The 26,319-nt window shown below is 36.1% G+C and overlaps 1 protein-coding gene across 1 annotated transcript in view; it reads left to right on the forward strand.

Moving 5' to 3' along the window:
• SENP7 (SUMO specific peptidase 7) overlaps positions 1–26,319 on the forward strand; it is a gene marked incomplete at both ends in the record, with an annotated part of 40,160 nt that overhangs the window by 6,465 nt on the left and 7,376 nt on the right. Inside the window, 18 exons of the mRNA XM_079549387.1 lie at positions 7,727–7,924; positions 9,262–9,459; positions 13,244–13,344; positions 14,085–14,251; positions 15,321–15,663; positions 16,223–16,407; positions 17,156–17,302; positions 18,541–18,574; positions 19,263–19,436; positions 19,829–20,091; positions 20,614–20,747; positions 21,555–21,671; positions 22,167–22,286; positions 24,114–24,206; positions 25,015–25,205; positions 25,631–25,683; positions 25,984–26,021; positions 26,242–26,310. Of these exons, the coding sequence (XP_079405513.1) occupies positions 7,727–7,924; positions 9,262–9,459; positions 13,244–13,344; positions 14,085–14,251; positions 15,321–15,663; positions 16,223–16,407; positions 17,156–17,302; positions 18,541–18,574; positions 19,263–19,436; positions 19,829–20,091; positions 20,614–20,747; positions 21,555–21,671; positions 22,167–22,286; positions 24,114–24,206; positions 25,015–25,205; positions 25,631–25,683; positions 25,984–26,021; positions 26,242–26,310 (2,625 nt within the window). The remainder of the gene's footprint in view (positions 1–7,726; positions 7,925–9,261; positions 9,460–13,243; positions 13,345–14,084; positions 14,252–15,320; positions 15,664–16,222; positions 16,408–17,155; positions 17,303–18,540; positions 18,575–19,262; positions 19,437–19,828; positions 20,092–20,613; positions 20,748–21,554; positions 21,672–22,166; positions 22,287–24,113; positions 24,207–25,014; positions 25,206–25,630; positions 25,684–25,983; positions 26,022–26,241; positions 26,311–26,319) is intronic.

Consider the following 26,319-nt stretch of genomic DNA (forward strand, 5'->3'; position numbering starts at 1 on the left):
TGAGCCCAGGATAGGGGTAAGCCTTCTATTTATTCTCTTTTGTTATCATAGTCTGCTTTGCCTAACTCTCTTGTTTATTTTGGGATTATAACATCCTAATATTCTTTGATTATACAGTGGGAGAAGAGGTTGGCCCTCTGCCTTACCACAACCTCCTTTCAGGTAGTTGTTGAGAGTAGTAAGGTCTCCTCTGAGCCTCCTCCAGACTAAGCAATCCCGCTTTCCTTAGCCATTCCTTGTAAGAGTTTTGATCCAGATCCTTCACCTACTTCGCCCTTCTCTGGATGTGCTCCAGGGCCTCAATGTCTTTTTATAGTGGGGTGCCCAAAACTGATCACAGTACTTCAGCTGCAGCCTCACCAGTGCTGTGTAGCCTCCTGGTCCTGCTGGCTACACTATTTCTGATATGAGCTGGAGTGCTCTTAGCCTTCTTGGCCACATGGTCACGCTGCTGGCTCACATTCAGTTGGCTGTCAAGTGATACCCTATAAAGACATGTGGCAGCAGGTACAGTTGCTTTTAACCGGCTTCAGATCATTCAAGAAAGGTAGTGGTCACAATCCAGTAATAAAGAAGAAATAGTTCACTCTTTTCCAAGGATCTGGGCTCACTGGAAACTCTCAGATAAGGCAGTCTCCAAGTAGAGATGCTTCCCTTTTGGTTGCCACCCCTTAAATAGGGTTAAGGTTGCACAGGTGAATTACTTGCACTTGTGCTCTCAGGGCTGGCCATGCCCCTTCACCAGGTGCTCAATTATTGGTTCAGACCATGACCTAACAGTTCCCGTACATGCCCTCTGATACTTCCCTTCTGTGTAGCTTTCCAGCCACTCTCCTGCCCCAACCCTCTAGTATTGCATGGGGGGATGCTGTGACCAAAGAGTAGGACCTGGCACTTGGTCTTGTTGGAGCTCATATGAGTGGCATCAGTCTTTCCAGTTCCTTCTGTGTGGCTTCCCTACAGGCAGATCAGTGCTTCCTTCCAACTTGGTGTAATATGTAAACTTGGTGGGGGTGTACTCAGTCCCTTCACCCACATCATCAATGAAGATATTAAACAGAACCAGCTCCAATACTGTCCCTTAGAGAATAGCACTTGTGACTAGTTGCCAGCTGGATTTAACTCCATTCACCACCACTGTCCAGCTGTTTTTTTCTTTTTTTTTTTTTTAAACCCAGACTCTTGTTTAAGCCATGAGCTGCCAGTTTCTCTGGGAGAATACTGTGGGAGACAGTGTTAAAGGCTTTACTGAAGTCTAGGTAGACTACATCTGCAGCCTTTCCCTCATCCACTGGACAAGTCACCTGTTCATAAAAGGAAATGAGATCAGTCGAGCAGAACTTGCGTTTCATGAATCTGTGCTGGTTAGGCCTGGTACCCTAGCTGTCCAGCACATGCTGTGTGATTGCACTCAATGTGATACCTGCTCCATGACCTCCCCACATAGTGAGGGTCAAGCACGCAAAGAATTTTCCTAATGCAAAAGTTTCTCTCTTCTTCCTAATGAGGACTCTCATTTATGTTGAAAAGTAGGAAATAAGTCTTAATAACAAACTTCGTGTTTTTTTTTTTTTTTTTTTTTTTTTTTTAGTATAATCTTCCTCATTGATGGGAGCTAATATTAAATATTTAAGGAGTTGTATTTCCTCTAAGGTATTACTTGGGCATTGTTAGTGACTCTCTAATTTTAGTCAGAAAAGACTAGCTGAGTGCATTAGCACAAACTCAAACTCACATTTGCTCATGGCCTAACTAAAATTCTGAATTGCAAAATTTGCTAGCTTGTTGCTTCTATCCCTTCTACTGTGAGAAAGGGCCATGAGGGTTGGAAGCCGTGTTGTAAACCACAATTTCCTACATTTGAGCACCTCAGCTCAGGACTTTGTGAAAAGTTACTCTCAGGTGATTTGTTTATGATACCTGAACATGGTTTGGGGGGAGGTTAGTTCATTAGTCCTCTTCATATTCTGTTGGTCTCTTACATGTTGCTGCGATTGTGTTAAAACAGATTAGGACTGTCACTTGATATTAGCGTCTTGCAAAAAGGTAGTAATCATACTTATGTAGCTGGTCTGTTCATGTGTTGCATTCCACTTTTTTTTTTTCTTTTTTTCAGGAAGGGGATAACCTGGTTTTTAGGGTAACCATCACTGCCTAGAAATGGAGCTTAGAGGCATCCATTTGTCTCAGCTGTATTACTCTTGTGTTGTCCAAGAGGAAAATAAAAACTAATTTAAAAATCTAACAACAAAAGACTAAACAGAATGCTGTTTTGAAGTTCTAGTTTCTGGTTCTGGTCTGTTAAGTTTTCTACAGGGGAAGAGTAGGAACAGTACTTTCATAAGGTATGATTCTTTCAACTTGGTGTTTTAAACATTAATTATAATATAAATCACAGCTGAATCAATACAGATACAGAATTGTAGGGGTTGGAAGGGACTTCCAGAGATCATAGAGTCCAACCGCCCTGCCAAAGCAGGTTCCCTACAGCAGGTCGCACAGGTAGGCATCCAGGCAGGTCTTGAACATCTCCAGAGAAGGAGACTCCACAACCTCCCTGGGCAGCCTGTTCCAGTGCTCCGTCACCTCACTGTAAAGAAGTTCTTGTGCACATTTGTGCGGAACTTCCTATGCCGCAGTTTCCAGCCGTTACCCCTTGTCCTGTCTCCACTCACCACTGAAAAGAGTCCAGCCTCGCCATTCTGCCCCCCACACCTTAGATATTTATAGACTTGGATCAGGTCTCCTCTCAGCCTTCTTTTCTCAAGGCTAAACAGACCCAGCCTTTCTTCATAGGACAGATGCTCCAGGCCCTTCACCATCTTTGTGGCCCTCCGCTGGACTCTTTCCAAGAGGTCCCTGTCTTTTTTGTACTGAAATAAAGTACTACCCTGAGACAGTCATTTACATACTGTTTCCCCCTTGCCTTGATGTAATCATCCAAGTGGTTGTAACTTTCAGGACCAGCAAAGCAACACGCGCTTTTGCTGTTAAAACATTTACTTGTAAAGAAGTGATGAGATGTCAAGGCCATGAAGTAGGAGGACAAGGGCAACACACAGAAGTTTTCTTTGAATAATGTAGTAGTTGAACGTGGCAGTGAATTTCCCATTAATGGTTGATATTTGATTTATTCTTTGAGGCTCGTTAAGGCCGAGGACCATGTGGGCTGGGTACATACTGCAGAAGCTCAGATGGATAAATACACAGCAAGGTTGTCAAGTGGCTTTGTTCTGTAAACTCGGCTATTACAGGACTTGAAGGGGAACCTTCACATGGCATGTGGCAAGCCACTGTTAAAATATTTATTCGTACAAAATTTGGGCTTACGAGTACAAGAATGTAGACATTGAAGATAATTGTCTAGACAGTTGCCATTAACTTACTCAAAAAAGAAGTCAGTAACTTCCAAGTCTGATTTTGATCTCTCTCTAATACAAATTTGGACAAACTAGAACCAGTGGTATATACTGATTATATACATACATAATCATTGAGATAGGAGCTGATCTTAGGAGCCCAATTCCCTAGCGCAGTAGAGGTCAGACATTTTCTGTCAGTTGATACAAATAATAGCTTTTGATCTTGTGCTTAGTAAGGTAGAATAATGTTGTGGGGCCTTTTTCTTTGCCTGTGAAATGATTTAGGACTCAAGAGGAGCAACTAGTAGCATTTTTCATATTGCCCTTTTCTTTTTCATTATCTTTTAATGTATTCTTTTCTCTTCTGTTGAAGTAGACAAGAAGGGTTAGGATAGGTGTTTGCATTAGAAATAAAAAATACGCTGCTTTGGTTTTCCTTCACAAGATGCCTCCAGTCTTATGTTGCACATGTTCCTTTCTCTATCTGCCAGTAGAACTTGGCTTTGGTGCATATTTTGCTTGCTTTTTTTCTGCTTCACATCTTTTTCTTTTGCAATTTCTTTTGCAATTTCTTTTGCATGGTTTGCTTGCATTATGCTGTGGACAGCTTAGCAGATAATTTATGAATCTGTGCTAATTTTTGTATACAGAGGTGCAAGCTGGCTTAAGGGCTGGCTTAATTTTCCTTCAATTTGTTTTATGCTCAATCTTAATGACATGATTTTTCAAGAAATATGATCAGGTGCTGTTTCGCCTTTAGAAAGGAAAGCTATTGAACATGTTTAGCACTGTACAGCTCTGAAGATAAGTCACAACCTGCCTGTAGTCAGAAACTGATGCTATATAAGAAGTGATGCTTTAGCCTGACACTATCTTTTTTCTAAAGTTGTGTTTTGTTTTGTTTTTTTATGTGAAGGCCCATTAAATGAAGGGAACAGTGACCATGAGTGACTCTATATGTAATAACAATCACTGAACCAAATTGCTAAGAGCCTATCTAATCTGATAGGACTGCGAGCAAACAGTCAGCCTGTGATGTCAGATCTTAGTTTCCAAGATGTCCAAGTTCCTGAGAGCTGGAATCTTTTCAGTTATCTTTACAAGTCCTGATCATACGATTAAACTGAAGATTTGGTGTTTATGTATGGACTAATCATCTTGCTGACTCAGGATAAATTTAGGAAAAAAAAATCATTAGGGTATGTTATGATCAACAGACACAAATGCAAATCCTGTCATTTTTACAATGTGAAAAAAGTTTAGGTCTGTAAAAATACCCTGTTATCATGATTGTAGTTAGGAGGACAGAGGGATGTTCCGTAGAGTAACGCTTATATTGTTTTATGGAGCTCTACAGTAATAATTAAAAAAAGCTTTTTATTTTTTATATTGGAAAAATGATTTTAGAATCAGGTGTTCAGATTGCTGAGGCCTTGCTGACTGTTTCTTTGTTGTATTTGAAGGAAAGATGCTGTTTAGGTAATTCAGGGTTTTATTTGTAGTTTCAAGTCCTCTTAGAGGAATAGAAGAACTGTCTGGCTTAGTTTTCCATTGCTTATTCTCTTCTGGGACACCAGACTTATTTTCTCAGATTTCTTAGGCATATATATTTCTCATTTCCTTCTATATCTATTATTTCAAGTATATCTTACAGTTGGACAAAAAAAAAAAAAAAAAAAAGACGTGTAGATCTGAATACCAAGGTTAACATATCAGCTCTGAGCATCTGAGAAGCCCAGAAAAAAAGCTATAACTTATGATTTGGAATAGATTTCCATTGGAAGTGTCTCCTGCTTCCTATGCTGAAGACTACTTTGCAGGTTTGGTTTGCTAGGCTGCTACGATTGGGTTCTATGTTGTTATTAAACACTGGTGTTCTTAAACTTCCTGTAGTCTAGGGAAACTGCAGCATTTCACCCTTCGAAAGATAACTGAATATCAGTTATGTTGTTTGCTCCTTGGAAATAGAACAGTGGGACCAGCTATGTATCTTGGTCGCCTTAAGTTGCTCAGACCTGTATTTACTTTCCAAGTTTGTCAGTAGGATAAACATGTCTGTAAAGAAAATTTTGAGCCTCAGAGTATAAAAGAAATCTTTTTTAGATCTACAATACTTGAAGTAGGTGCTCAGACTCTGCAGAGGGTTCTTAAAAAGAACAATTCTTTGTCTTATTACACAGAGTATGCACAAGTGTATGTAAAATAGCAGATGCCTACCTGATTTTTCATGACTGCCTAAAATATTCAGGAGCACTCCTGTGGTTTGGATCAGTCTTTTGATGAGTCCAAAGATTACGCACATATGACTTCTCTTTGCCATCAAAGAGCTTATCTCTTGCTTCAGAAACCCTGGATTGTTTTTCCTACAGTAGTTAGGAGTCATCCTGTACAAAACGAAACACTTCTTTGTTCAGATTCTTAGTATCTGAGTGCTTTAACTTTTCCTTTTTTTAAATTCTTCAGGTTGAGTCATTAGTATTATTTGAGCAACTTAAACAACAAGTAAAATATTGGTGCGTTACCAACAGTTTTTAATCAGAAATCTGAAACGCAGCATCATAAGAGCTGCTGAATAAAATTAATTATATCTCAGTCAAAGCCACAATACTTTTTGGCCATTTAGTTTTCCTCTGGGAAAGTTCTAAGGGAATCCTAGAGAGTGGAAGAAGCTGCCTTCATTTGAGCTGAAATTGCTTAGCTTTGAATTGGAACTATTTAAGTTCTGTGTCTGTTGTGTAGGGCAGTTGTCTCCAAAGTGGTTTTCGTGCCCCACACTGCAATCCGTTGGCATGCAGGGGGAAGTATTGTTTGTACCATTAATAAATTTTTAAAAAAGTTGTTTATTTCATTTTAAAATTTCTATTACTAACATACTAGTACAGTAGTACATCTATGTAATTCACAGTTAAATAAACACTGTGGTTTCTGTATGCTCAAAATACTCTTACTGATGGAGTGTGTGATTGTAAAAACATTGTACTGTTAGTTCAGGAGGTCCATTGGAAGAGCTCTTGATGGCAGCGGCTCATTGTGCACTTGCATTATGGCGTTCAGTGATGCAGAGATCTGGCTAAAATTGATCAGCAGTCGTAGTTTACATGTAGGTTTTTCAGGTTGTGTATAGGAAGCTTATTGACCTTTTTGTTTGCTGAGAGGTTGTGTGTTCACATGGCAAATAACAAGGGAAAAGAAATCTCAACATGCAGCGACTAATGCAAGAGTGAAACAGAAGGATTTTGTGAAACACTTCCCTGTTCACATTTTATCAGTGTAGCAGTTCCATATATATAAAACATTCAGACATACCTGTTCTTCTGTAATTTTCTTGCCAGTTGATCTGTTTACCACCTGGCACAATATAACTGTTCTGTTCATGAGAATGCAGCTCATCACTGACACAACAGTTGTTAACCCACTGAACAATAGCAGCCTTTTGCTGAAGAATTATTGCTGTAGCATGAAAAAGCTGTGTGAACAGTAAAATACTTTCTATAGCTGTAAAAGAAGGTGAGCAATTTAAAATAGGCAAGAAATTGCAAGAGAGAAGGGAGTTCTTACATTGGTAGTCTTATGAGCCTGAGCTTGTATGTGTGCTCTTATAAATGGCCCTGATAAAACGGATCCAATTCTCACTTGCTTGAAATTGTAGTCAGCAATCTAGAATGAATGCTGATATATCATCCGTGGTATGTAATACTTGTCAGCTTAAAGAAAACTGTTCAAGTTACTGGCCTTAATACATATTTAATTCTTGTTTAAAAGAACCTTAACAGGGAGTTTTCATTAACTTAGTAGTTCATAATTGTATGTTATTTCTGAAGTGATAATTGAAGAAACATCATCAGTTGAAGCTTCAAAGCTGCCAACTATATCTTATTTGATTTTATTTTACAGCAATATTGTATTCTGAATTTTGATATGGAAAGCAATAGTATTTATGGTTTTAAAACAGGATGCCACAATATGAGTGGTTAATGTTGTACCCTGAAAATACTCAAGTGTGTACTTTCAGAATAGTTAATAAGGCCATTATGACATCACTTCTGACATTTTGCAATATGAAATACGCACTGAAATTTCCTTGCCCCTGCATGGAAGGTTTACCACTTCAGAATCACATACGGATCAATCAGTCATTGATAATAGAAGAAACCCTGAAAGGATATGCTGATATGAGTTGCAGTTATGATTCCTTTCCTGCAGAGAGAATTACTTTGTAAATTGCTGGGAAAATGGTGTCAATACTACTAAAGATATAAGATATGATGCAGAGACAGGAAACTCATGGAAAAGCTTTGTTGCATTCATGTGACTTAACAAGCTCTCCACACCCTATTATTAATTTATTATTATATGCATGGCAGGCAACCCAAAGTTATCTTGACGAACGTCCTGAGGACGAAAATAGGAAGAAAATACACACAAGCACAACCTAAAACTGATGCTAATTTTTCTGATGCTGGCAAGCTGCAGTCAAATCAACCACCCTCATCATCTGTTGCCAGCCTAAAGATATGGCAAATTTTAAACCCTGCTCTCCACAGCCCTTTTCTGTCTAAAAGGTATGTTGTATTTGCCTTTATATCACTAAACAAAATCATTTTCCTTGCAGTTGTTTTTCATGAGAAAGTATTCTATGTTGTATCACAGCTGTCTTGTTCATTTTTATTCACATTCTTATGTCATCTGACTTCATTGAATTCCATTGCATCTACTTCCTTTCGATAATCTATGAGAGAGATGGTGCCAGGTGCACTGTAATGAGATTTCTGATCAGTTGGCTTGTCGGTGATCCTGTACTGGCAAGATCAGTTCATTCTGTTTCAGTCATTAGACTCTCAAAAAATAGGTTTTTTTAACTTTTTACTTATTGGGAAAAGAAGAACACATTTCCATTTAATGACCTTCTTTATCAGGCAAGGTTGGGAATGTATTATCGCTGTTTCAGACTAGTTAGGAAAATATGAGAACAGGCAGAAAGATCAGAAGAGAGGCATATCAAGTCTAGTATCTCTTTTCCTTAGTCAGTGGTCAGTTGCAGATGTCTAGGAAACATATGGCTAAAGTTAGTATCAGTGAAAAAGACATTTCTCTCTGAGCTTTGGATAATGAACAGTTTAGGGACGTCCTTTATTGGAGTTTGCATCCAGATTGTGATATTCTTTTGCATCAGACTTCCATTATATCATATTTATAATAATAAATCATTGCAAATCACCTGTAGGCCTCTGCAACAGCTTGTCCTTAATATAGCCTCTGATTAAAATTAGGTTTACATCTCAGTAAAGAAAGAGATCTTATTTTTGTGATTGTCTCTTTAACACTTAGAAGATTTTTTTCTGAGCCTTGCTTTTGCTGTATTGTACAGTGTCACCTGGAAGTTGAGGAAGGGAACAAACTCTAATGCTAACTTCTTGTGTATGTGCTACTTTTAACCTACTGAATGATTGCTTGGGAAAGTTCAGTCTGTTTTACTGGAGGCTTCTTGTTCACAGGAAAATCAAGATTGCTTGCTGCAGAATTGAGAGAAATGTATACAGCTATTGCTTGAAAGCTACTTAGAGATAGACACGAATTATTAAACTTTATTTTACTTTACTGATGTATTAGGAGCAATGTAGTGTGAGTTGTATCTGGTTAAGTTGAAATTATCTCACTGGCCTTTTGCCATTTGGATTCTTACTTGTATATTTTTTTGTTTATCTGCTTACTCTGGATTTTAAGTTCCATAATGGGATTTTGTTTTATGCCTCTAACTGACATAAGATTGAGAAAAGAGTAATGATGTTTGCTGATTTTGGGGATCGTCCACCTTCTAAAATGCATTAATTTAACATGAAACTTCTTTCTCTAGATCTTAGTGTGGTATTTGTGATTTACTGTTATGTATATATGGCAGGCAACCTCAAGTTATCTTGACGAATGTCCTGAGGACGAGAATTGGAAGGAAATACGTGGACAGTCACATATTAATTGATTCTAATTTATCTGATGCTGAGAAATTACAATTGGGTCAACTAGCTTCATCATCTGTTGCCAGCGCACAAACATGTCAAATATTAAGTTCTCCTCATGAAAGTTCTTTTCTGTCTGAAAGGTATGTTACTCCATACTGATTTTTTCAGTCCTCCTGAAATGATACAGCTTCACAATGGAGAAGAACTGCCCTGAAACAGTTTTTATGATATTCCTGCCTTGAAGCATTTCAGTGTTCTTGAATGAAAAGTAACATCTCTGACAAACCATTTTAACTTTGCGTTTATTCTCATTTGTGCTGTACCAGATATTAATGGGCTAGTTTTCTCTTGTGGAAAGAATTTCCATTTTTGATAGATCAGTGTTTCTGATTTGTGAGGGTTGCCATCTAATTCAAACATATTTCACTCTTGCTTTGCTGCTGCTCTTAATATGTTCTTCCACAGTTTCAATTAACTTTGCCAAGTTTTGGCAAATTTCTCTTTGTTCATTTCTTTTCTCATTAATCCACCAGGGGTCGCAGTCTCATCAACAGACTGGCATAGTTTAAGGACTGTGTGTGTTATCTCGTTGCTTAGCTTATGCTTTTTTTTTCTTTCTGATGTTTACGTTGACTATCATAGGAAAGTTGAAGTGCTATACTAGCAGATAGTTGAATTACACAGTGTTTGTTCCAGTCCAGGATGACATTTGAACTTGGAGTAAGCTCCTGCCTTTTATGACCGTCTCTTCCTTTACGGTCTTTGCTCAATAGCAAAGTATTCACAGAAACAAATAGCAAGAAATCTATGGGAAAAAAAATAGAATGAGAAGGGAAAAGAAGAACGACTGGTGACTGCAGGAATAATCACCAATTTCTAGCTATAAGAAATCCTATGCATCCTTGAGAAAGTTAATCCTTACTCCTCATTCTGGTAGATGAACTTGATAGAGAACCTTAATTAGTAGGAATTGCTTTCTCTTTTACTGTTGGGATCTCAGTTACTATTTAAATTAATCTGACAAAGTTGCAATTTAAATAAGAGAGTTAGAGCACTTCATTAAACTGTCTGTTAAGTGTCACTCTAGAAGTATGTCATTTGTTGCTAGGACATCTTTTCGTAACTTGGGACAGACTAAGTGTTGATGAGTTTGGAATTCTCAGTTGTTATCACTTTGCTTTACAAAATATTTAAAATCTATAATTTTTAGAATTCTATTTTTCTTCTTGGTATTCTTTTGGACGAAAGGAGTCAGTGCATTCGTAGAGAGAAAAGCATAAACTTTTAAATACAATTTCCCAAACCCAAGCAAGCATCTTGTGCGTTTTTCATGCTCATAATTGAAGGCTGGCTGTTCAGTTTTATCATAAGTACAAAAATGGCTTTGAACTCTTCAGGACTGAAATAACTAATAATTGTTCTGCTCTATGTAACCCTGTGAAGAGAATAATGCCTGATGACAGAAATGCATTAGAGATATGCCATTAAAGTTCAGACTTTTTAGCTAATTATGGAACTGGATATATATTTATATAGATTAATAAAATCTGTACTTTTAGTTAACATCTTTTTGACTAAAAAGGGTCTGAATCAGTTTTTTTTAGTATGTGATTTACTCATCTTACTTTAGATTTGGTGTTGAAGGATTTTCTGTCCCACTAATGTGTGAAGTGAAAAACTTGTTACTAGAAAGCAGTAATGTTAGGAGGATTTTGCACCTCTCGCTCCCCTCAACCCTCCCTGTGACCTCAGGGTATTAGTGCAAGTTTTAGTAGCTACCACATGGGAAAAGGAGAATTTATGATTATTTCCAACAAAGAGAGAGTTTGATCCTTGTCACCTTTCAGTAGTTAACGTCTGCGTTTAGAATACACTTATCATTGATTCTGTAGTCGCCTTTTCTCTCAGAGCGGATTAAAAGCTCCCCCCTTATGAATATACATATGTGGCCATATTGACATTCTCTGGTACCATCAAAATAGCTAGAATAAGGGCTCATCCTTACTGAATATCGTTCCTTTGTTGTACTGTGGAAATCACAGATTAAGTCAAAGAACTGTGTGCTATCAAAATAGGGTGGTAATAAGTTAACCTTTTTCTGTCAGCTAGAATTTGATGTGAGTTCCCCGTTTCCTTTCTTCCTTTTGATGTTAAAGAATTAGTGGATTTTGCATTGCGTTTTCACTGCAGCTAGTGTGAAATGCATTTGTTTAAGTCATGAATTTAAGGTGGGTGTTAAATATAAAGAAACTTAGGGTAGTTGATAGATTTATTTCATACTTAGTTCTCACAGATGTTGAAAGCAACTCAAGTATCGTCTTTTAAAGCAGTCAGATTAAATAATATTTATATGTTTATACAAACATATAAATTGAGAGATACGTTGGTTCCAAAATAAGTTTTAGGCAGTAAGGCAGCTATTCCATAACTAGAGCTGCATCACCCATGGAAGACTTTGTCTTCTTCAATATACAGAGAGAATAATATTGCTTCTATGCATTTACTTTTTGTGCATATGGACACATTTGTGGTTCATCATGAATGAAAAAAGAATTAGTGATTTTTTCATGATGATTATGTAGTGTTCAGCACTGTAATATCAGAGCAGTCCGGACATCTTTATGTATCTTTACAGCATTCCCAAAGAGATGTGGTAATGCAGTTTACACATATGGCACTGAAGATTAGGCATCTGTTCAGAAATGATTTTGACTGCCTAGTTAAAGATGTCAAGAGTATTTTCTCCTGTGTTTCATGATGTTCTTGTCTGAACTCAGCTGTTTGGGATTTCAGTTGTTATGATCATCAGCTCTTTGCAAATTGCACTGCAAAATTCCAAGTTCAGCACATTATAAAATTATTAACCCCAAATCATTTTCTACTAAAGGAAATGACAAAAGGAGAAATTGAGTGAGTTTTCCAGATCAGCATTAAACTGCTTTATATATGAAATCTTAAATTATTTTTTTTTTTACCTTCCAACACTCACTGCAAATAAAGGAGAGGTCACAAAGGTCAGTTTGCTATTAAATTTTCAGAAGAGAAGTCTTGTATACTGAATGTAATTAAGTTTCTCTAAGAAAATATCATGTGAACATATAGTTAAATATAGTATCGTAGTGCATATGCTAGAAACCAAAGTATGGCTATGTAGACTTTTTAAATCTGTGACTATAGGTATATTATAAAGGCATATTTACAAGGTCCAGACTCAAATGTAGGGATGTCATAATGTTCAGGCTACCACTGCACCCTGAGTAAATTGTCCAGTTTATTAAAAACAAACACAATCAACAGCGAAAAACACAGACTGATTACTTTCTTGGATGTTTTTCTTTTTAGAAGGAGATTACAAACTCAGATGAACTGCTGTAGGTTTTCTAGTTCTCCATACTGTAGATCCTGTCTCTTTCTTTTCTGTTTCTTTCTCTTTTACATCCTTTGACCTCCCCTTACTCCCTTTCAACATCACTGTTTCAGGCTCTTTTGAGTAGGAATTTCTATTTTAAGTCTCTTCTCGTTGCAGGAACTTATCCAGTGGACTCTATTATCAGTTCTAAATCTAAATAAAAAATATACTACTTAGCCTCATTCTTACTGCATTCATGACAAAGGCATGGCAGTCATGCTTTGCTGCAAAATAATATTTCAGTGTCTGGTATCAGGCATGTCAGATCTTCATTCCTTGCATCCATTTCGTTAGTTATGTCAGAGTATCTTAATATTTTCATAATGGGATCTGGATTAGTTTGCATCTCATTTGCCAAGCTCCGTGTGCTTGTCAGAGAGGTAAAAGTTTGTCCAGCTAACTTATTTCTGCTGAGATTCTTATTCAGTATTTTTCCAAAATTAAAGATAAGTTTGCTTAAATTAAAGATAAGTTTATAAGTTTTAAGAACATAATTTCATTAATGTTCTTCACAGATCAGAGCATTGCTTGACAAAGTCAGATGGCAGTCTTTCTAAGGAACCAGAAAGAGGTAACGTTGTCTTGACTTTTAGAAGACGAAAGCTGGAGAAGAAAGGTTTGTAGTGAGCAATAATCTAGCATTTAAATATGAATTGCTGGGAGTTTGTTGGGGGTCTTTAGTCTAGTATTATGGGGAGAGCAGAGCAATAAACAAATTGGTTTTTGCATGAAGTATATGTTTTCTCATAGCCAAGTTTTTACAAGTATGTTAAAATGTATCAAGTAACAGTGTTTTTAAATAAGAATTAAGCAATGATGAATCAGATCTGTGAACAAAAGGAAACTGAGAGAAGCCTAAGTACACCATTAAATAATGATTTTATATATTAAAAAAAACCTTTTATACTCAAGAATAGAATATATTAATTCTCAAATTGTGATTCCCACTGGAATTTGTTAAATATTTGTTTTTTTTCTTGAAAATAATGAGTTCTCTGCTGATTCTCTAGGGGGAATATGCAGTCTTTTGAACACTGTTTAGTAGTATTTGCTGACTCGAGCAAGAATTGCAGAATGTTGCATTCAACAGAAACGAGAAGAAAATCTGTGGAATATAGAGTGCTAATCTATATGTGGGAATTCTAAATTTGGCTACATCCTCATCAATTCTTGTGGTAACAATCTTTACCATATTATGTTAGGGGACATATTCTGGCAACCACACGCAATTGTGGAAGAGAAGAACTATCTCTTGTGGAAGGTGTCTACTTCCATGCATTTTATATAAAACAACAAGTATGAAGAAATACAGAAGTTTTTGAGGATAACCCTTAAATTACTTATTTTCTGACACAGAAAACAAGAGCTCTGATGAACTAGATAAGAGAAAAAACATGAACGCTACCTCTCCTAGTTGGAAGGGATCAAGCCCTTTGGATTCTGAGAAAAGGAAAAGAAGATTTAGTGGCCATATTTCTGATGATTGTAAAGAACACGTTCCAGAAAAATTGCTTCTACAGTCTGTAAGTTGTGTTTAATTTTAGTGTTTATGCTTGTGTGCATGTGTGTCCACGCTAAATGCACACAAGTGCTTCTGTAGCCGCAGTAGCAAGATCCAAAATATGAGAGTTGTACCAACCAGTATTGTTACATTTTTGAGGGAAAGGAGTTCAGTGGTGCATCGAGAAGTGTAAATGTAGGTTCTTCTGTTCACAATATCACAATATGCTTGTTGTAGCAGAAAGCTCACAAAGGATGAAAGATGACATTTCCTTCAGACCAGAGCATGGAGGAAAACAAAATTGGAAATAAGAAATCTAGGTACTTATGTTTCTTTTATGGATGGTATGGAACTTATTAGGAAATTTTGGTACAAGACTTGCAAAGTATACCTGGAGTTACTGAAATTTTGTGGATGCCACGTTCCTTCCTCCTCCTCTGTTTATCATACCCTTCCCTAAAGTTTTATTCTTTTCAGTTTTTATTTTTTTCAGTCAATAAGATTAGGAGGGGAAAAAAAAAAAAGGAAGAAAGGAAAGGCTGACAGAATCAGTCAAGTAAATGTTATAGTTTCTATTTAAGCTTTTGAATATGATAAAGGTACATCTGTGATTTTCTGATTAAAAGCTCACAGAAGTAGGTAGTTGACCAAACCACACATTTGCGAAGTAACAAATGTTGCTGTTGCTTGGTCATTCATTGTCAAATACTGGGAGAGCAACTGAAAATCGGAAATAGTTTCTTGTTCAGCTTGAAGTGGTTTTAAGAAGGCTTTGAACAGGTTGTCTCCCCAATTTGTAGTAAGATTTGTTGTCTCCCCTGTGTAGTAAGAAATACAGGGCGAAAAAAATTACGTCTTCAACTTTGACGGCAGTCTCCTTAAGCTATGATTATGTATTTTATGTAGAATGTAGCAAATTATTGTATAATATAAATATTGTGTATATATATATATATATGTATATATATACAATATAAATATTGTATAATATATATATACATTATACATAATATAGCTCAATTATTACTATTCTGAACCATTGTAAGAAAGATTAAGGAATAAATAAATACCCTTTGATTCTTGTTTTCTAGAAAGAGCAAAGATTAAGTTCAACTTGCTCTTCTGGCTGCAGAATTCCTTGTGAGGATGAGCAAGATCGCAGATCTAACTTGGTGCAAGATTGCGTTGCTCAGACATTGGAGAGAAACTGTAAAGGCACTCCTACCAGTAAGCAATTAAGACCTGTTCACCGCTGTTCAGAGGAGGCAGGCTCAGAGTCTGCTTCCAGTAATTTGTCAGAAAAACAGCTTGCCACTAGTGTTTCACCTCGAGTTAGTACCATCAGGAAGATAAAGATGGACACATCACAGTACCTAAGCAAGCTGAGGAACAGAATCTGCGGGAGTAATCAGCCACTTGTTTCAGCTGATCCAAGTATGTACTGTATCTGTGTTGCTGGGATTTATTATTGGCATGCTTAGGGACTCATTCATGACTGACTAGTTGAAATATATACAACCAAAGATTGAGGACACGTGTTGTTCACAGTGCATTATGCAGGTCAGAGAACAGTGCCCAGTTCAGTCTCGCAGAGTGCAGAGCATTTTGTACTTGATAAACAGAGCAGAGAGCAGGATTTTCAAATTCCAGTCTGTATTTTGCAGCTGACTTTGAACATTTAGAAAATCAATCTTGGACTTTTAATAATACTTGAATTGAATTGTTTAAAATATTTTTGTTGTTGTTGTTGAAGCAGGTATTTTGTCACTTCTCTCTTTTGGGAGTCAAGCAGTTTTGAAGAAGAGGTACAAAGTGATAGTAAAGATAGGAAACTTCTTACAGACACCTTCATACACACAGCCGTTGGCTGGCTGGGATAACATACTTCAGAATTATATATTGGAAGAGAAGGAGCTTTTTGCTCATCTGAAATCTGCAATGAAGTATTCTCAAGTCTGGATCCTGTAGTATATGTATGTTTTTTACTCTTTAGTTGTCCTCTCCAGTGATGATGAAGACAGATCTTCTGAACCAAAGGATGAAGAAGGACTTTCTGAACCAAAATGCGTGGAACAACTGCAGGATCGTATTACTGATGTTCAAGAAATAGACCAACAGTCTGATGACCGTTTCTCTGAAAAGCTATTGGAAGATAATGTGGAAAGTCACACAGAACAGGTAGTGCAGTTTTTGAGCTATGTATTGTTATGTCAGAGTATTTATTTATTTGCTGTTTATTTTTTCTTGCATGTTGTGGGACAACTGTAAAATAATTAGAGCAGATATGACTAGTCACAACCAAACAGTAGCTGTAGTACTTTTTTGCATAGTAGTTTCTCTTGTTTTCTGATCCTCTGTTCTAACTTTTGCTGCGTGGAAAAGTTAAAACAACTCTCTGGACAGCAGAAAGAGGTGAGCTGAAGTTCCATTTCCTATGTGGCTGTGGATTCCTAGCAGTGGAATTTGAATCTAAACCTAACAACAACAGTTGCCACGTTTTGGACTTCATGAGTCTTGTTTTGCTTTGTTAGACCTGAATTTGGCATATATTTGTAATCCCAAAACAGGCCAGGAGAGTCATTATTGCTTTGTCTCACGAATGCGTTGTTACTATAATAAGCATTGAATTGGATCTATACGTTTGATATCAAAAGGGGAGTATTTTCTGTTGCTCCATTGTTTGAGTTTTTGCTTGGGTACAGATGGCAAAGAGTCCGGGTTATGTCTTGGCGTTTGGAGATCAGAGTAAGATACTATTCAGCCCTTGAGGAGATAGTTGGTAACGACTGTGATAACATGTACTGTTTCTAATATGCAGTTTGTGAATAAGTTCTTAAAAACATAAAGAGAGAATATGTAAGACTGCAGAATGGAAAGAATTCATTCAAAAAAGCTCATATACCCCCTCCATTTTTTTTTTCCTCAGCTTTTAACAAAGTCAGATGAAGATAAATGTCCTTCCAACTTGCCTTCTGGATCAATACATAGTGAAGAGGTGAAGCCAGGATTAGATTTTGAATTTGAAAGCCTGTACATTGGGAATTTTAAATGGTCATCAACGGGTCCTGTTAGGGTAAGTTTGTCTATTATGGTTACATTTGAGAATGTTTAAAAAACAAAATTCGGTTTAAATAAAGTCAGTGGAATTTAGCGTGGATGCACTTTTTGATTATCATTGCATCAAATTACTTTGGCTGAAAGACATTTGTATATTTGGATTGTTGTCAGTATGAAATTTTGTGTAGCTCTAGTTTTCAGAGGTAAAGATTCTGGTAAATATTGTGGGACAGAAATCATTTTGGGGCAGTTTTTCTGTGAAATGTAACAGCAAATAATGGCTGTGGTAGAGTAGATGTCAATTGGAAATGAAATTAATTTTCTTAAAAATAATACAGATACTAGAATAAGATAAATATAGTTCACATGTATAATATGTATTAATCTTGCCATTTATACAGAAAATTGTTTGTAGCTTCAGAGAGCTGTAAAATGATACTAAAAGAATTAATTGCACAGGTAATGTGCTTCTCAACAAAGTGTAGAAATACAAGGGAAGGTGTACTTTAATTGTAGTACCAACTGTGGGAACTTATATAGGTTTTTGAACAGGCTCATTGTATGTATAGAAATGAAGAAATGTTGGAATACAAATGTCTTTTTTGTTTACAGTAAAACATTTTGAAATACTGTAGTTTGCAATAATAACAAAACAGCAGTTTTGTGCAGCAGTTCAAAATAATGACAAAATAATTCCAGAGATGAGTTGGAATAGAACACTTCTAGGTGGAAAGTTATCCTTGGGGGACAAACAAGTTTATTCTTTGTGTATACTGTAGTAAGGGAAGAGAAACCTCTCAGCACATACTACACCCTTCAGTAAAAGTGATGCTAAAAACATTCTTTATTTAGTCAAGTTTTTCTAACATAGTGACAACTTACATAGAAACTTTAAAGGCGCTTAATTCAAAGATTAGTGCAAATATCAAGATCGCATCCCAATGTGGACAGTTTACAGAGCGTCCTTTGTTCAAGTAGTGCAGCTGACAGTCTTTATCAAAGGATATCTCCTTAAATTCATTTTAAGTGGTTTTTTCTTTTTTTTTTTTTTTTTTTTTTTAAAGAATCTGAATGTAACTGTTTAAATTTGTAATATGCATTTAGGAATTTTGTTTTATGTGAAAAAGACAAATCTCGAATTAGGCATATTATTTTAAGTTTATTTGACTATAAATAAGGGAGGATGTGGAGGTAATAAAACATTGAACTTGTAAAAAGTGAATTCATTTATGTTGTTTTTCAATCTCATTTCAGTTTATCACCAAGTATATTACAATACCATTTCAAGGTAAGGCAAACTTATTTAGCCTTTTCTTTAAATTTAATCTTTAGAGTATTACATGATACTCAGCCTATAATTTTGTTGATAAAATTCATAATTGTTCACAAAGACACCGAATCACTTTTGAAATAAACGTTTTTCAGTAAATGGAGGTAGGGATATCTGTAATGTAAGCATTGATAACAGCTACTGTCTGTGCTTTTAAGGTGAACTTGTAGTTTTAGTGGCCTTTTTTGTGCATTCCTGCCTATACAAAGTGTTGGACTGTATTAAATGTAACTATTTCAGGTATTTCAAATGAATCCTTTCAAACCAGGGATTTTAGACCCTTAGGTTTATTAAAAATGTGTGAGTTGACTAAAGCAAAGAGGAACGTAACTGTAGATTTGCATTCATTCTGTTTTCCCAAGATGATGCATGGTTTACTGTATCTCACAGGAAAAGTTTTCTGAGCAGTTCTGGGTTGGATTGACTGAAAGAAAATAGGAAATTTGTGGTATTTTTGGTTTGATAACTTTGTTTTATGTAATTTAAATGGTTTCCCTTGTGCCAGGAATTAAATATACAATTGCAGTTTTAATAAATTCGATGGTGAATTTATTTTAGTATGTAGTAACTCTAATTATCCATACTATGACGTGTTGTTTTCTCTTCTACAGCCACAAACAGTTACTTTAAATCCTATTTTTTACAGTGGCACTTAATAAGAATGTTAAGCTGACTGTGGATACCTTGGATGTGAGAAGGTTTGGCTTGTGGAAAAATGATGATGGCTGTTCTTCAACAACAATAATTTTCATTTGGTTGTCTGTGGATTATTTAGAAAAGATTGAAACCCAGTTAGGAAAACGTATTAACAGCGAACCATGTGAGTACTCTTGCCTTAAATCCCAACATGAGTACAATGCACCTAAGCAGCAAACCCCTTCTATCCACAAAGTGCTCTGCCGTCAATTTATCTGCATGGGGTTCACACCTGGACTAGAGGCTCGCCTGGGACAGCTCTGGGAAGAGCCTTGATGGGGATGTCCCTTTTTCCAAGTCTTCAGTTGGGGTTTTTGCCTGCCATTGTGCCCTTGTGCTTCTGTGGGCTTGTGGAGTTGGGCTTCTGATGAACTGATGAACCTCTATGATGAACCCAGGAAGGATATTACTTAGTCTTCTCCTTCTGTTGTTTCTCTATGCTCCTTTGTGGGTGTGCAGATGAACTTTTGTCACACAGCAGTATCATTAATAATATCCATTCTTTCCTTTTTCCAGCCAAATCTAGTGAATTTATTTTTCTTGAACTGTCCCAACCACTCACAGAACAAGAAGTCGTCAGGCTCTCTGAATTAATTACAGAGATAAGCAAGAAAAACAGGGCGCCAGATCTCCCTGAATTGTTGTCTTTGAAGCAAGCTTTACTCTTGTTTAAGGACTTGTCTCCTGAAGAGAGCTCTTTTATAAGTTCCAGTGAGGATCTGCTAAAGCAATGTGCAACAAAAGAGAGTATCTCATTTGCTCAAGAGCCTACATTTCAGGTTAGCAAATAACTGTTGCTTGATTTATCACCAGTTGTTGGTGTTCACATATTCCACTCAGTGTTGGATCAGACCGGTGCAGAAAACACATTTTCTGTATCTCCAGTTTAAAAGAAACAAAAAACAAACAAACAAAAAAAACCCACAACACAATTATTTGCTATTTATTTCTTACAAAGGGGACAATTTGTGATAAACTAGATGATACGTGTGAAGGGATAACGTAGAGGGACCTCGTCAGTAAGTGACAAATGCTCAAGCTTTTGATTGACTTATGGCTGCATATGCCCAGACCATAGGGATTCCCTGCTGTTGTGGTGACCCCAGGGCAGCAAGCTAGGGGTTAGTCAAGTAAGAAGCAAGGGAGCCATTTATCAGTTGAACTAGAAGTGAATGGTTGCAGTAGAGAAGAAGCTGTGTATCTTTCCCATTCCAGAGATGTCTTGACATTCCTTGGGCTGCTCTGCAGCTTCAAAAGCTGAATAATATTTTGTGATACTTTTTATTTTCTTTTTCTGGTAGAAAGCAAAACCAAAAGTGGCCAGGCCCAGTTATGCCCTTGCGAATAAGCAGAACAGTGGTTGCTATTCTATCTCTCTATCCTCTGCACTGAATGAAGAATGGAAAGAAGTAGGAGAATCTGGAGCAGTTAAGAAGTATGTAATTTTCATTTTAAGTTAATTTTGGTGTTGTGTAATAGAATATAATATCACTAGATATAAATGTAGCTATTCAAAAGTGAACAGACAAGATGAGTGTGTTACAGGATGAAATAGAACCTCAGAAATCAGGAAATACCTGAACTGTAACTGCTAGGCCAGATCATAGATGTATCAGTGGAAGGATAGGGTTCTCATGACCTCTATTGGTGTCCATGTTCTTATTACAGCAAAATGATTGGTAATTTAAGCTATGTCTTTTTTTTTTTTTTTTTTCTCCTTTAAACAGTGTTTTCTTTCACTGTTCTGTCCCATTTGATCTATGTGTAACTAGTTTGTCATACATTTCACTAGTTAGTACAGGACCTAGCTTAACAAAATACATTAGAAAATGAGAACATGCAGATGCGTAATGCAGGTATCGTATATTTAGCATGGCAAATATTAGTTGGAATAAATTTTTCTTGAGAACTTTTTGTGAGAGTATATGCCCTAGTATTTTTCCTAATTTGTATAGCCATTTATCAATTACTTTTATGAAAAGAAAAAAGAAAAGGAGGAAAAGGTAAAAGTAAAAAACTTCATTTTCAGAAGTTTTCTCAAAATTCTAGTGTGCAATGGGGGACAAACACTCTAAATATTCTTACTATTGGGCTTAAAGAACTTTTGATATGGTTAAAGATTCTGAGAACTTGCACTTCACCAGGTTTTCTAGAGAGTATTTTTCATATAGAATGACCATACAAAAGAAGTGTTGTGTAAAACGTGATTCTTTACTGTTATGACATGTTTTGTGTTTTCTAGTCTGATTGTTTATCCACCCCCACCTGCAAAAGGAGGACTTGGAGTCACAAGAGAGGACCTAAAATGCTTAGAATACGGAGAGTTTCTTAATGATGTCATCATTGATTTCTATCTTAAGTAAGTAATCAAGTAAGTCATTGTTTATAGTGAAATGATCAACAGTAATGTCATACTAAATGAGTGTCTGTAGAAAGTTCATCTCAACTTTCATGCGTCTAACTTGTACAAGTCAAGTTGGCAATTTATACTACTGACCTGTTCTATTCTTTTTGTAAATAAAGTATAACACTGCATAGTCTTATATTAGGCCTGGCTTTGTTGCAAGTCCTACAAACAGAGCTGTAAAAATAAGGGTAGTAATATTAATACTGGAGCACAAACCTGAGATAAAAGCATTTGCATTTTTAGTAGCTGTTTGGCCTTTTCAGTCTGTAAACAATATAAAATAGAGTAGATAAAAAAAAAAAACCAAAAACAAAAACAATTGTGAAGACAACTGATATTAAACAATCTGAATATGCAAAGTCATTAAAATAATAGTTATTCTCTTGATCAGTAAAGATACTTTCTAGAAAGGGAGTATGTTAGTTGCCATCTTTTTTTCTTTGATAGATACCTGATGTTGGAGAAGGCACCAAAACATCTTGCTGAGCGTACACACATTTTTAGCAGCTTCTTCTATAAATGCCTGACCAGGACAGAAAAATTCTCTGAGGAAGATCCCAAAGTTTCGTAAGTTCTTGTTAGATGGCATAATGAACTTAAGCAAACTATTTGTTGTTATTGAGAAATTTGCACATTTTCTTCAAATTAGCATGTAAAATTTTAATCAGTGTTCTTCAAATGACTAGTGGTTAAATTGTAAAGTTGTAACTCACAGTTGAAATATATTAAAATCTGTATGTTGTTCAAACAGAATAAGAATAAAAGTGTTAATACCTTTCCTTGTTATTAGGAGTTTCATCTTCACTTTATACAGTTACTTACAGATTTTGATTTTTTTATTATAGTTCAGAGTTTGGAAAGGCATGCATCATTTTAAGTAATGCATGTCCAAAGATATTTTTAGATTTACCACTGTATGGGAACTGCTGAGTCATGGCCTGAACCTCTGATTAATCACCTGAGGCGAGCCATGAGTCAGCCAGAGGAGCACAGGTGAAGGCAATTCACCTGTGCTGCCGGAAGGGGTGGAGCCAGGCTCCACCTGTCCTAGACCTATTTAAGAGCTGGCTACCAGAGGGGAAGGATCTCTTCTGGAGATCCCCTCTCTTGGTGTCTTCTGGTGAGCTCAGCCGAAGGGTAAGCTCTTCCGCTTATTCTCTTTGTGATCATTGTCTACCTTGCTTGATTCTCTCAATTATATTGTGATTACAACATCTTGATATCTGTTGATTAAACAACTATATTGCAATTATAGCATCTTGATTATACAACCACGTATTTCATGTTGCACACTGATAATAAATTACTGTCCAAAGTTTCACTGAAAAAAAAAAATTTCTTACACACCATGTTTACACATACAAGTCTCAAAAATCCAAGAAATGGTGCTGCAGAGAATGTCTTTTTTTTTTTTTTTTTTTTTTTTTAAAAGCATCTTCTTTCTGATCCTGAATGTTTTGGAGTAGAGACAAAATTGTCCATGTTAAGAAAGCTTAGATGCTTATATAGGTGTTTTTCTAAGTTGCAAACATGTCCTCCCCTTTTATATTTCCAGCACTTCTCAATCACATAGCAGAGGATGTTAGCAGCAAACCCTCACGGTCCTCTGCAGAGCTTCTCAACAGCTTGGTTTTCCCTTCCTTGCTCCTTCTTTCCCTTTCTTCCCACATTGAAGTTATGATTCTTAATCATAGTTCATATACTTAAAATGTAATTAAAATAGTGATGGGATTTTGCTTTCAGTTCACATTGATACAAAGCTTTTTGAACCATTAGTCTCCATTTTAACGTAATGATAATAAGAAACTGAAAATCTGAACTGACATTTCTTGTCATTTTATTCTTATTCTCCTAGAATCCTTTTACCATGCTTTATGTCTGTAGGCATAGAAATGAAATGTGATCCAACCATTAAAGCTCAGGACTGCAGGGAATTTGTGCTGTGGTTCTGACTTTGCTATCAGTTTGCAGGGATACCCTAGAAAAGGCATTTTTATGTTTATGCTTCTGAAACGAAGACTATTTCAATAGGTCCTCAAAAGAAACAATGTGAAGTTGAACTCGTGGATGCTGTGAACTTCTGTAGATCTGCTTTTACAATAATAGATGCAATTTTTGCATTTGGTGTAGTAAATAATTAGTAGGTAAATAATTGCAGCAGATCTTTCAAATCAATGGATAGTTTACCAGAAAGTTTAAGATGGTTCAGAAATGGCTTGTTATTTACTTGGGCATAATGTTTTGCTGGTTCTTTTTTTTTTTTCTTCCAAAAGAAAAATATGTCAAGAGCAAATGAAAAACCTGTTGAGGCATTAGGAATATGTAGGAATACTAAATCTGTATACATTACTCTTAGTGGACAAATCTTAATAGTAATTGTCATTTGGTTTTCAGAGTGGCACAAAGAAGACACAAGAGAGTAAGAACATGGACTCGTCACATAAACATCTTCAATAAAGATTACATCTTCGTGCCTGTGAATGAGGAGTAAGTCTGTGTTTCAGACACCTTTTTTGATATTTAAAGATTTTAGTATTTGAATGTTGATTTTAAAGATTTATGGCTGGAGGCCATATGGCTGCTGGCTTGGGTGATTGGAAATGAACACATTAGATTTTGAAATAGCAGTGAGGTATGAAATGAGGAATTTTGAAGTCTCTTCAGAGGTTAATTTTCCTATTAATTAGTGCTGTTGTGAGTAAACTTTACATCTTTGTTCTTGGTTTTTCTGAAAATTGCTTTTATGTATTTCAAAATAAATTTCATATCATTATGATGATTCTTGTGCAAGTAATGCTTCTATGAAGAGTCTCAGCAACTCATGGGGTTAATGGTAAAAGGAGCAGAAGTAGCACTGTGACTGGGCCTGGCTGAATAACTGACCTGCACATGGAAACTCCAGGAAAGCTGAATAGTAATTGAGAGCTACTGTTGAATTCCTACAAGAAGACATAAAAGCAGAGCCATGTTTAACTTGCAACTGTATTCAAAGCTGGGATCACTGTCACCAATTATTTTATTACTATAAATACAGTGGGGTGGGTGGTAAGAGAGAGCTATAAATTGCTGTGGAAGGAATTTATACTTATTTCTGCAGTTATGCCATAACATAAAGAAAAAAGTGAGTCAGAGGATTTATGGGTGATGCCATGAAAGAACATTGCAATAGCAGTTATATGTAATAGATTGGTTGTCCACAAGCTCTCAATGTTATAAAAGCTTCTCGTATCCTTTTCAGAACCAAATGTTACAGAATTTTGACATTTTTCCTCCCTTTTTCCTCACTGTTGGGCAGGTCCCATTGGTACATTGCAGTGATCTGTTTTCCTTGGTTAGAAGAAACTGTGTATGAAGACTGTCCTCATCAGAATTCATTTAATCTATCTCCACTTCAGTCAGAGAACAAGAGTGAGGACTCTGTAATTGGTTCAGTGTTGCCCTATCCTGAAGAAGAAATGGATGCAAACAGATTTTTTTCCTCCAAAGGTCGGTAACCTAAAAGAAAATTATCAGTTCGTGTACAATTCTGATAGTTTATTAATCCTCGAAGGAGAGAAATAATGTCTGAAAAGCTATTTCTTATCTTAAGTTGTAGTATGTTTTTGTGTTACTATGCATAGCAAGGGCTACACTGCATTCTTTTTTTCCTGCAACTCTGTTAAATAATGGAAGAGAGGTAAAGCAGTGACTTATTTCCCATCATGAGTGAAATTTCTTGGATTTCATTAAGAATATTATCAGGGTGGGAAGCCCTCTAAATCTGCTATTTGACTGTTTAGAAGGGAAGCAAAATTTATTTTTGAGTGCTCGTAATCATTAATTTGAAAATGAAAATGTTTGTTTCATTTTAAGGAATTTTTTTTTTTTTTTTTTTTTTTTTAATACTTACTATGTTTGTTCTTTTGTACTAGGTGGCAACGAATCTGCTGATTCTGCCTCAGTCCTGGATTCAGGTATTTCTAAAGTAAGTGCCTTGCTGTACTGAAAGATGAAATGTATTACTTTATTTCCGTACAAATGATTTTGTCATCTTTTTGCAGCAGCTGTCATTATTTATGTGGTCTGCATCCTATGCAAGGCACTTTGAATTAGTCTGAAGTCCTCCTCTGCCTGTTTACATTGCTTATGCTATTGTTTCACATTTTAAAAGATTTCATATAGTTCTCTGTTTCTGAAAGGGAAGGCTCTGGCTTTTAATCTGTAAAGACTTTTGTTTTCATACTTGTACTTTTTGTAAGGTTAATTTTATTTTCTCTTCTCCCAGATCTCCCTGAATAATTCCAAAAGGCAAATTTGTAAAAGGTATGTTTCTATTTTTGTGTTAATGTTGTATCATTAAAGATCTTATTAAAAAATTCCATGATGATTGATTCAGCTATTTGTTGTTGTACACCTACAGCTGTAGGGACTTGTCTGTTTTCTTGCACATTTGTTTGGTTAATGATGCTCTTGTTAAGCTATATTAAAAAAAAAAATTGCTTTGGTAGTGTTGGTAATGAAATGACTTTGTTGTTGTCTGCAGGCCCTGTATACTGATCTTAGATTCTTTGAAGGCTGGTTCTGTGCAGAAGACAGTTCAGGTTTTAAGAGAGTAAGTGAC

Source organism: Tetrao urogallus (genome assembly GCF_951394365.1).
Source record: "Tetrao urogallus genome assembly, chromosome: 1".
Classification (NCBI taxonomy): domain Eukaryota; kingdom Metazoa; phylum Chordata; class Aves; order Galliformes; family Phasianidae; genus Tetrao; species Tetrao urogallus.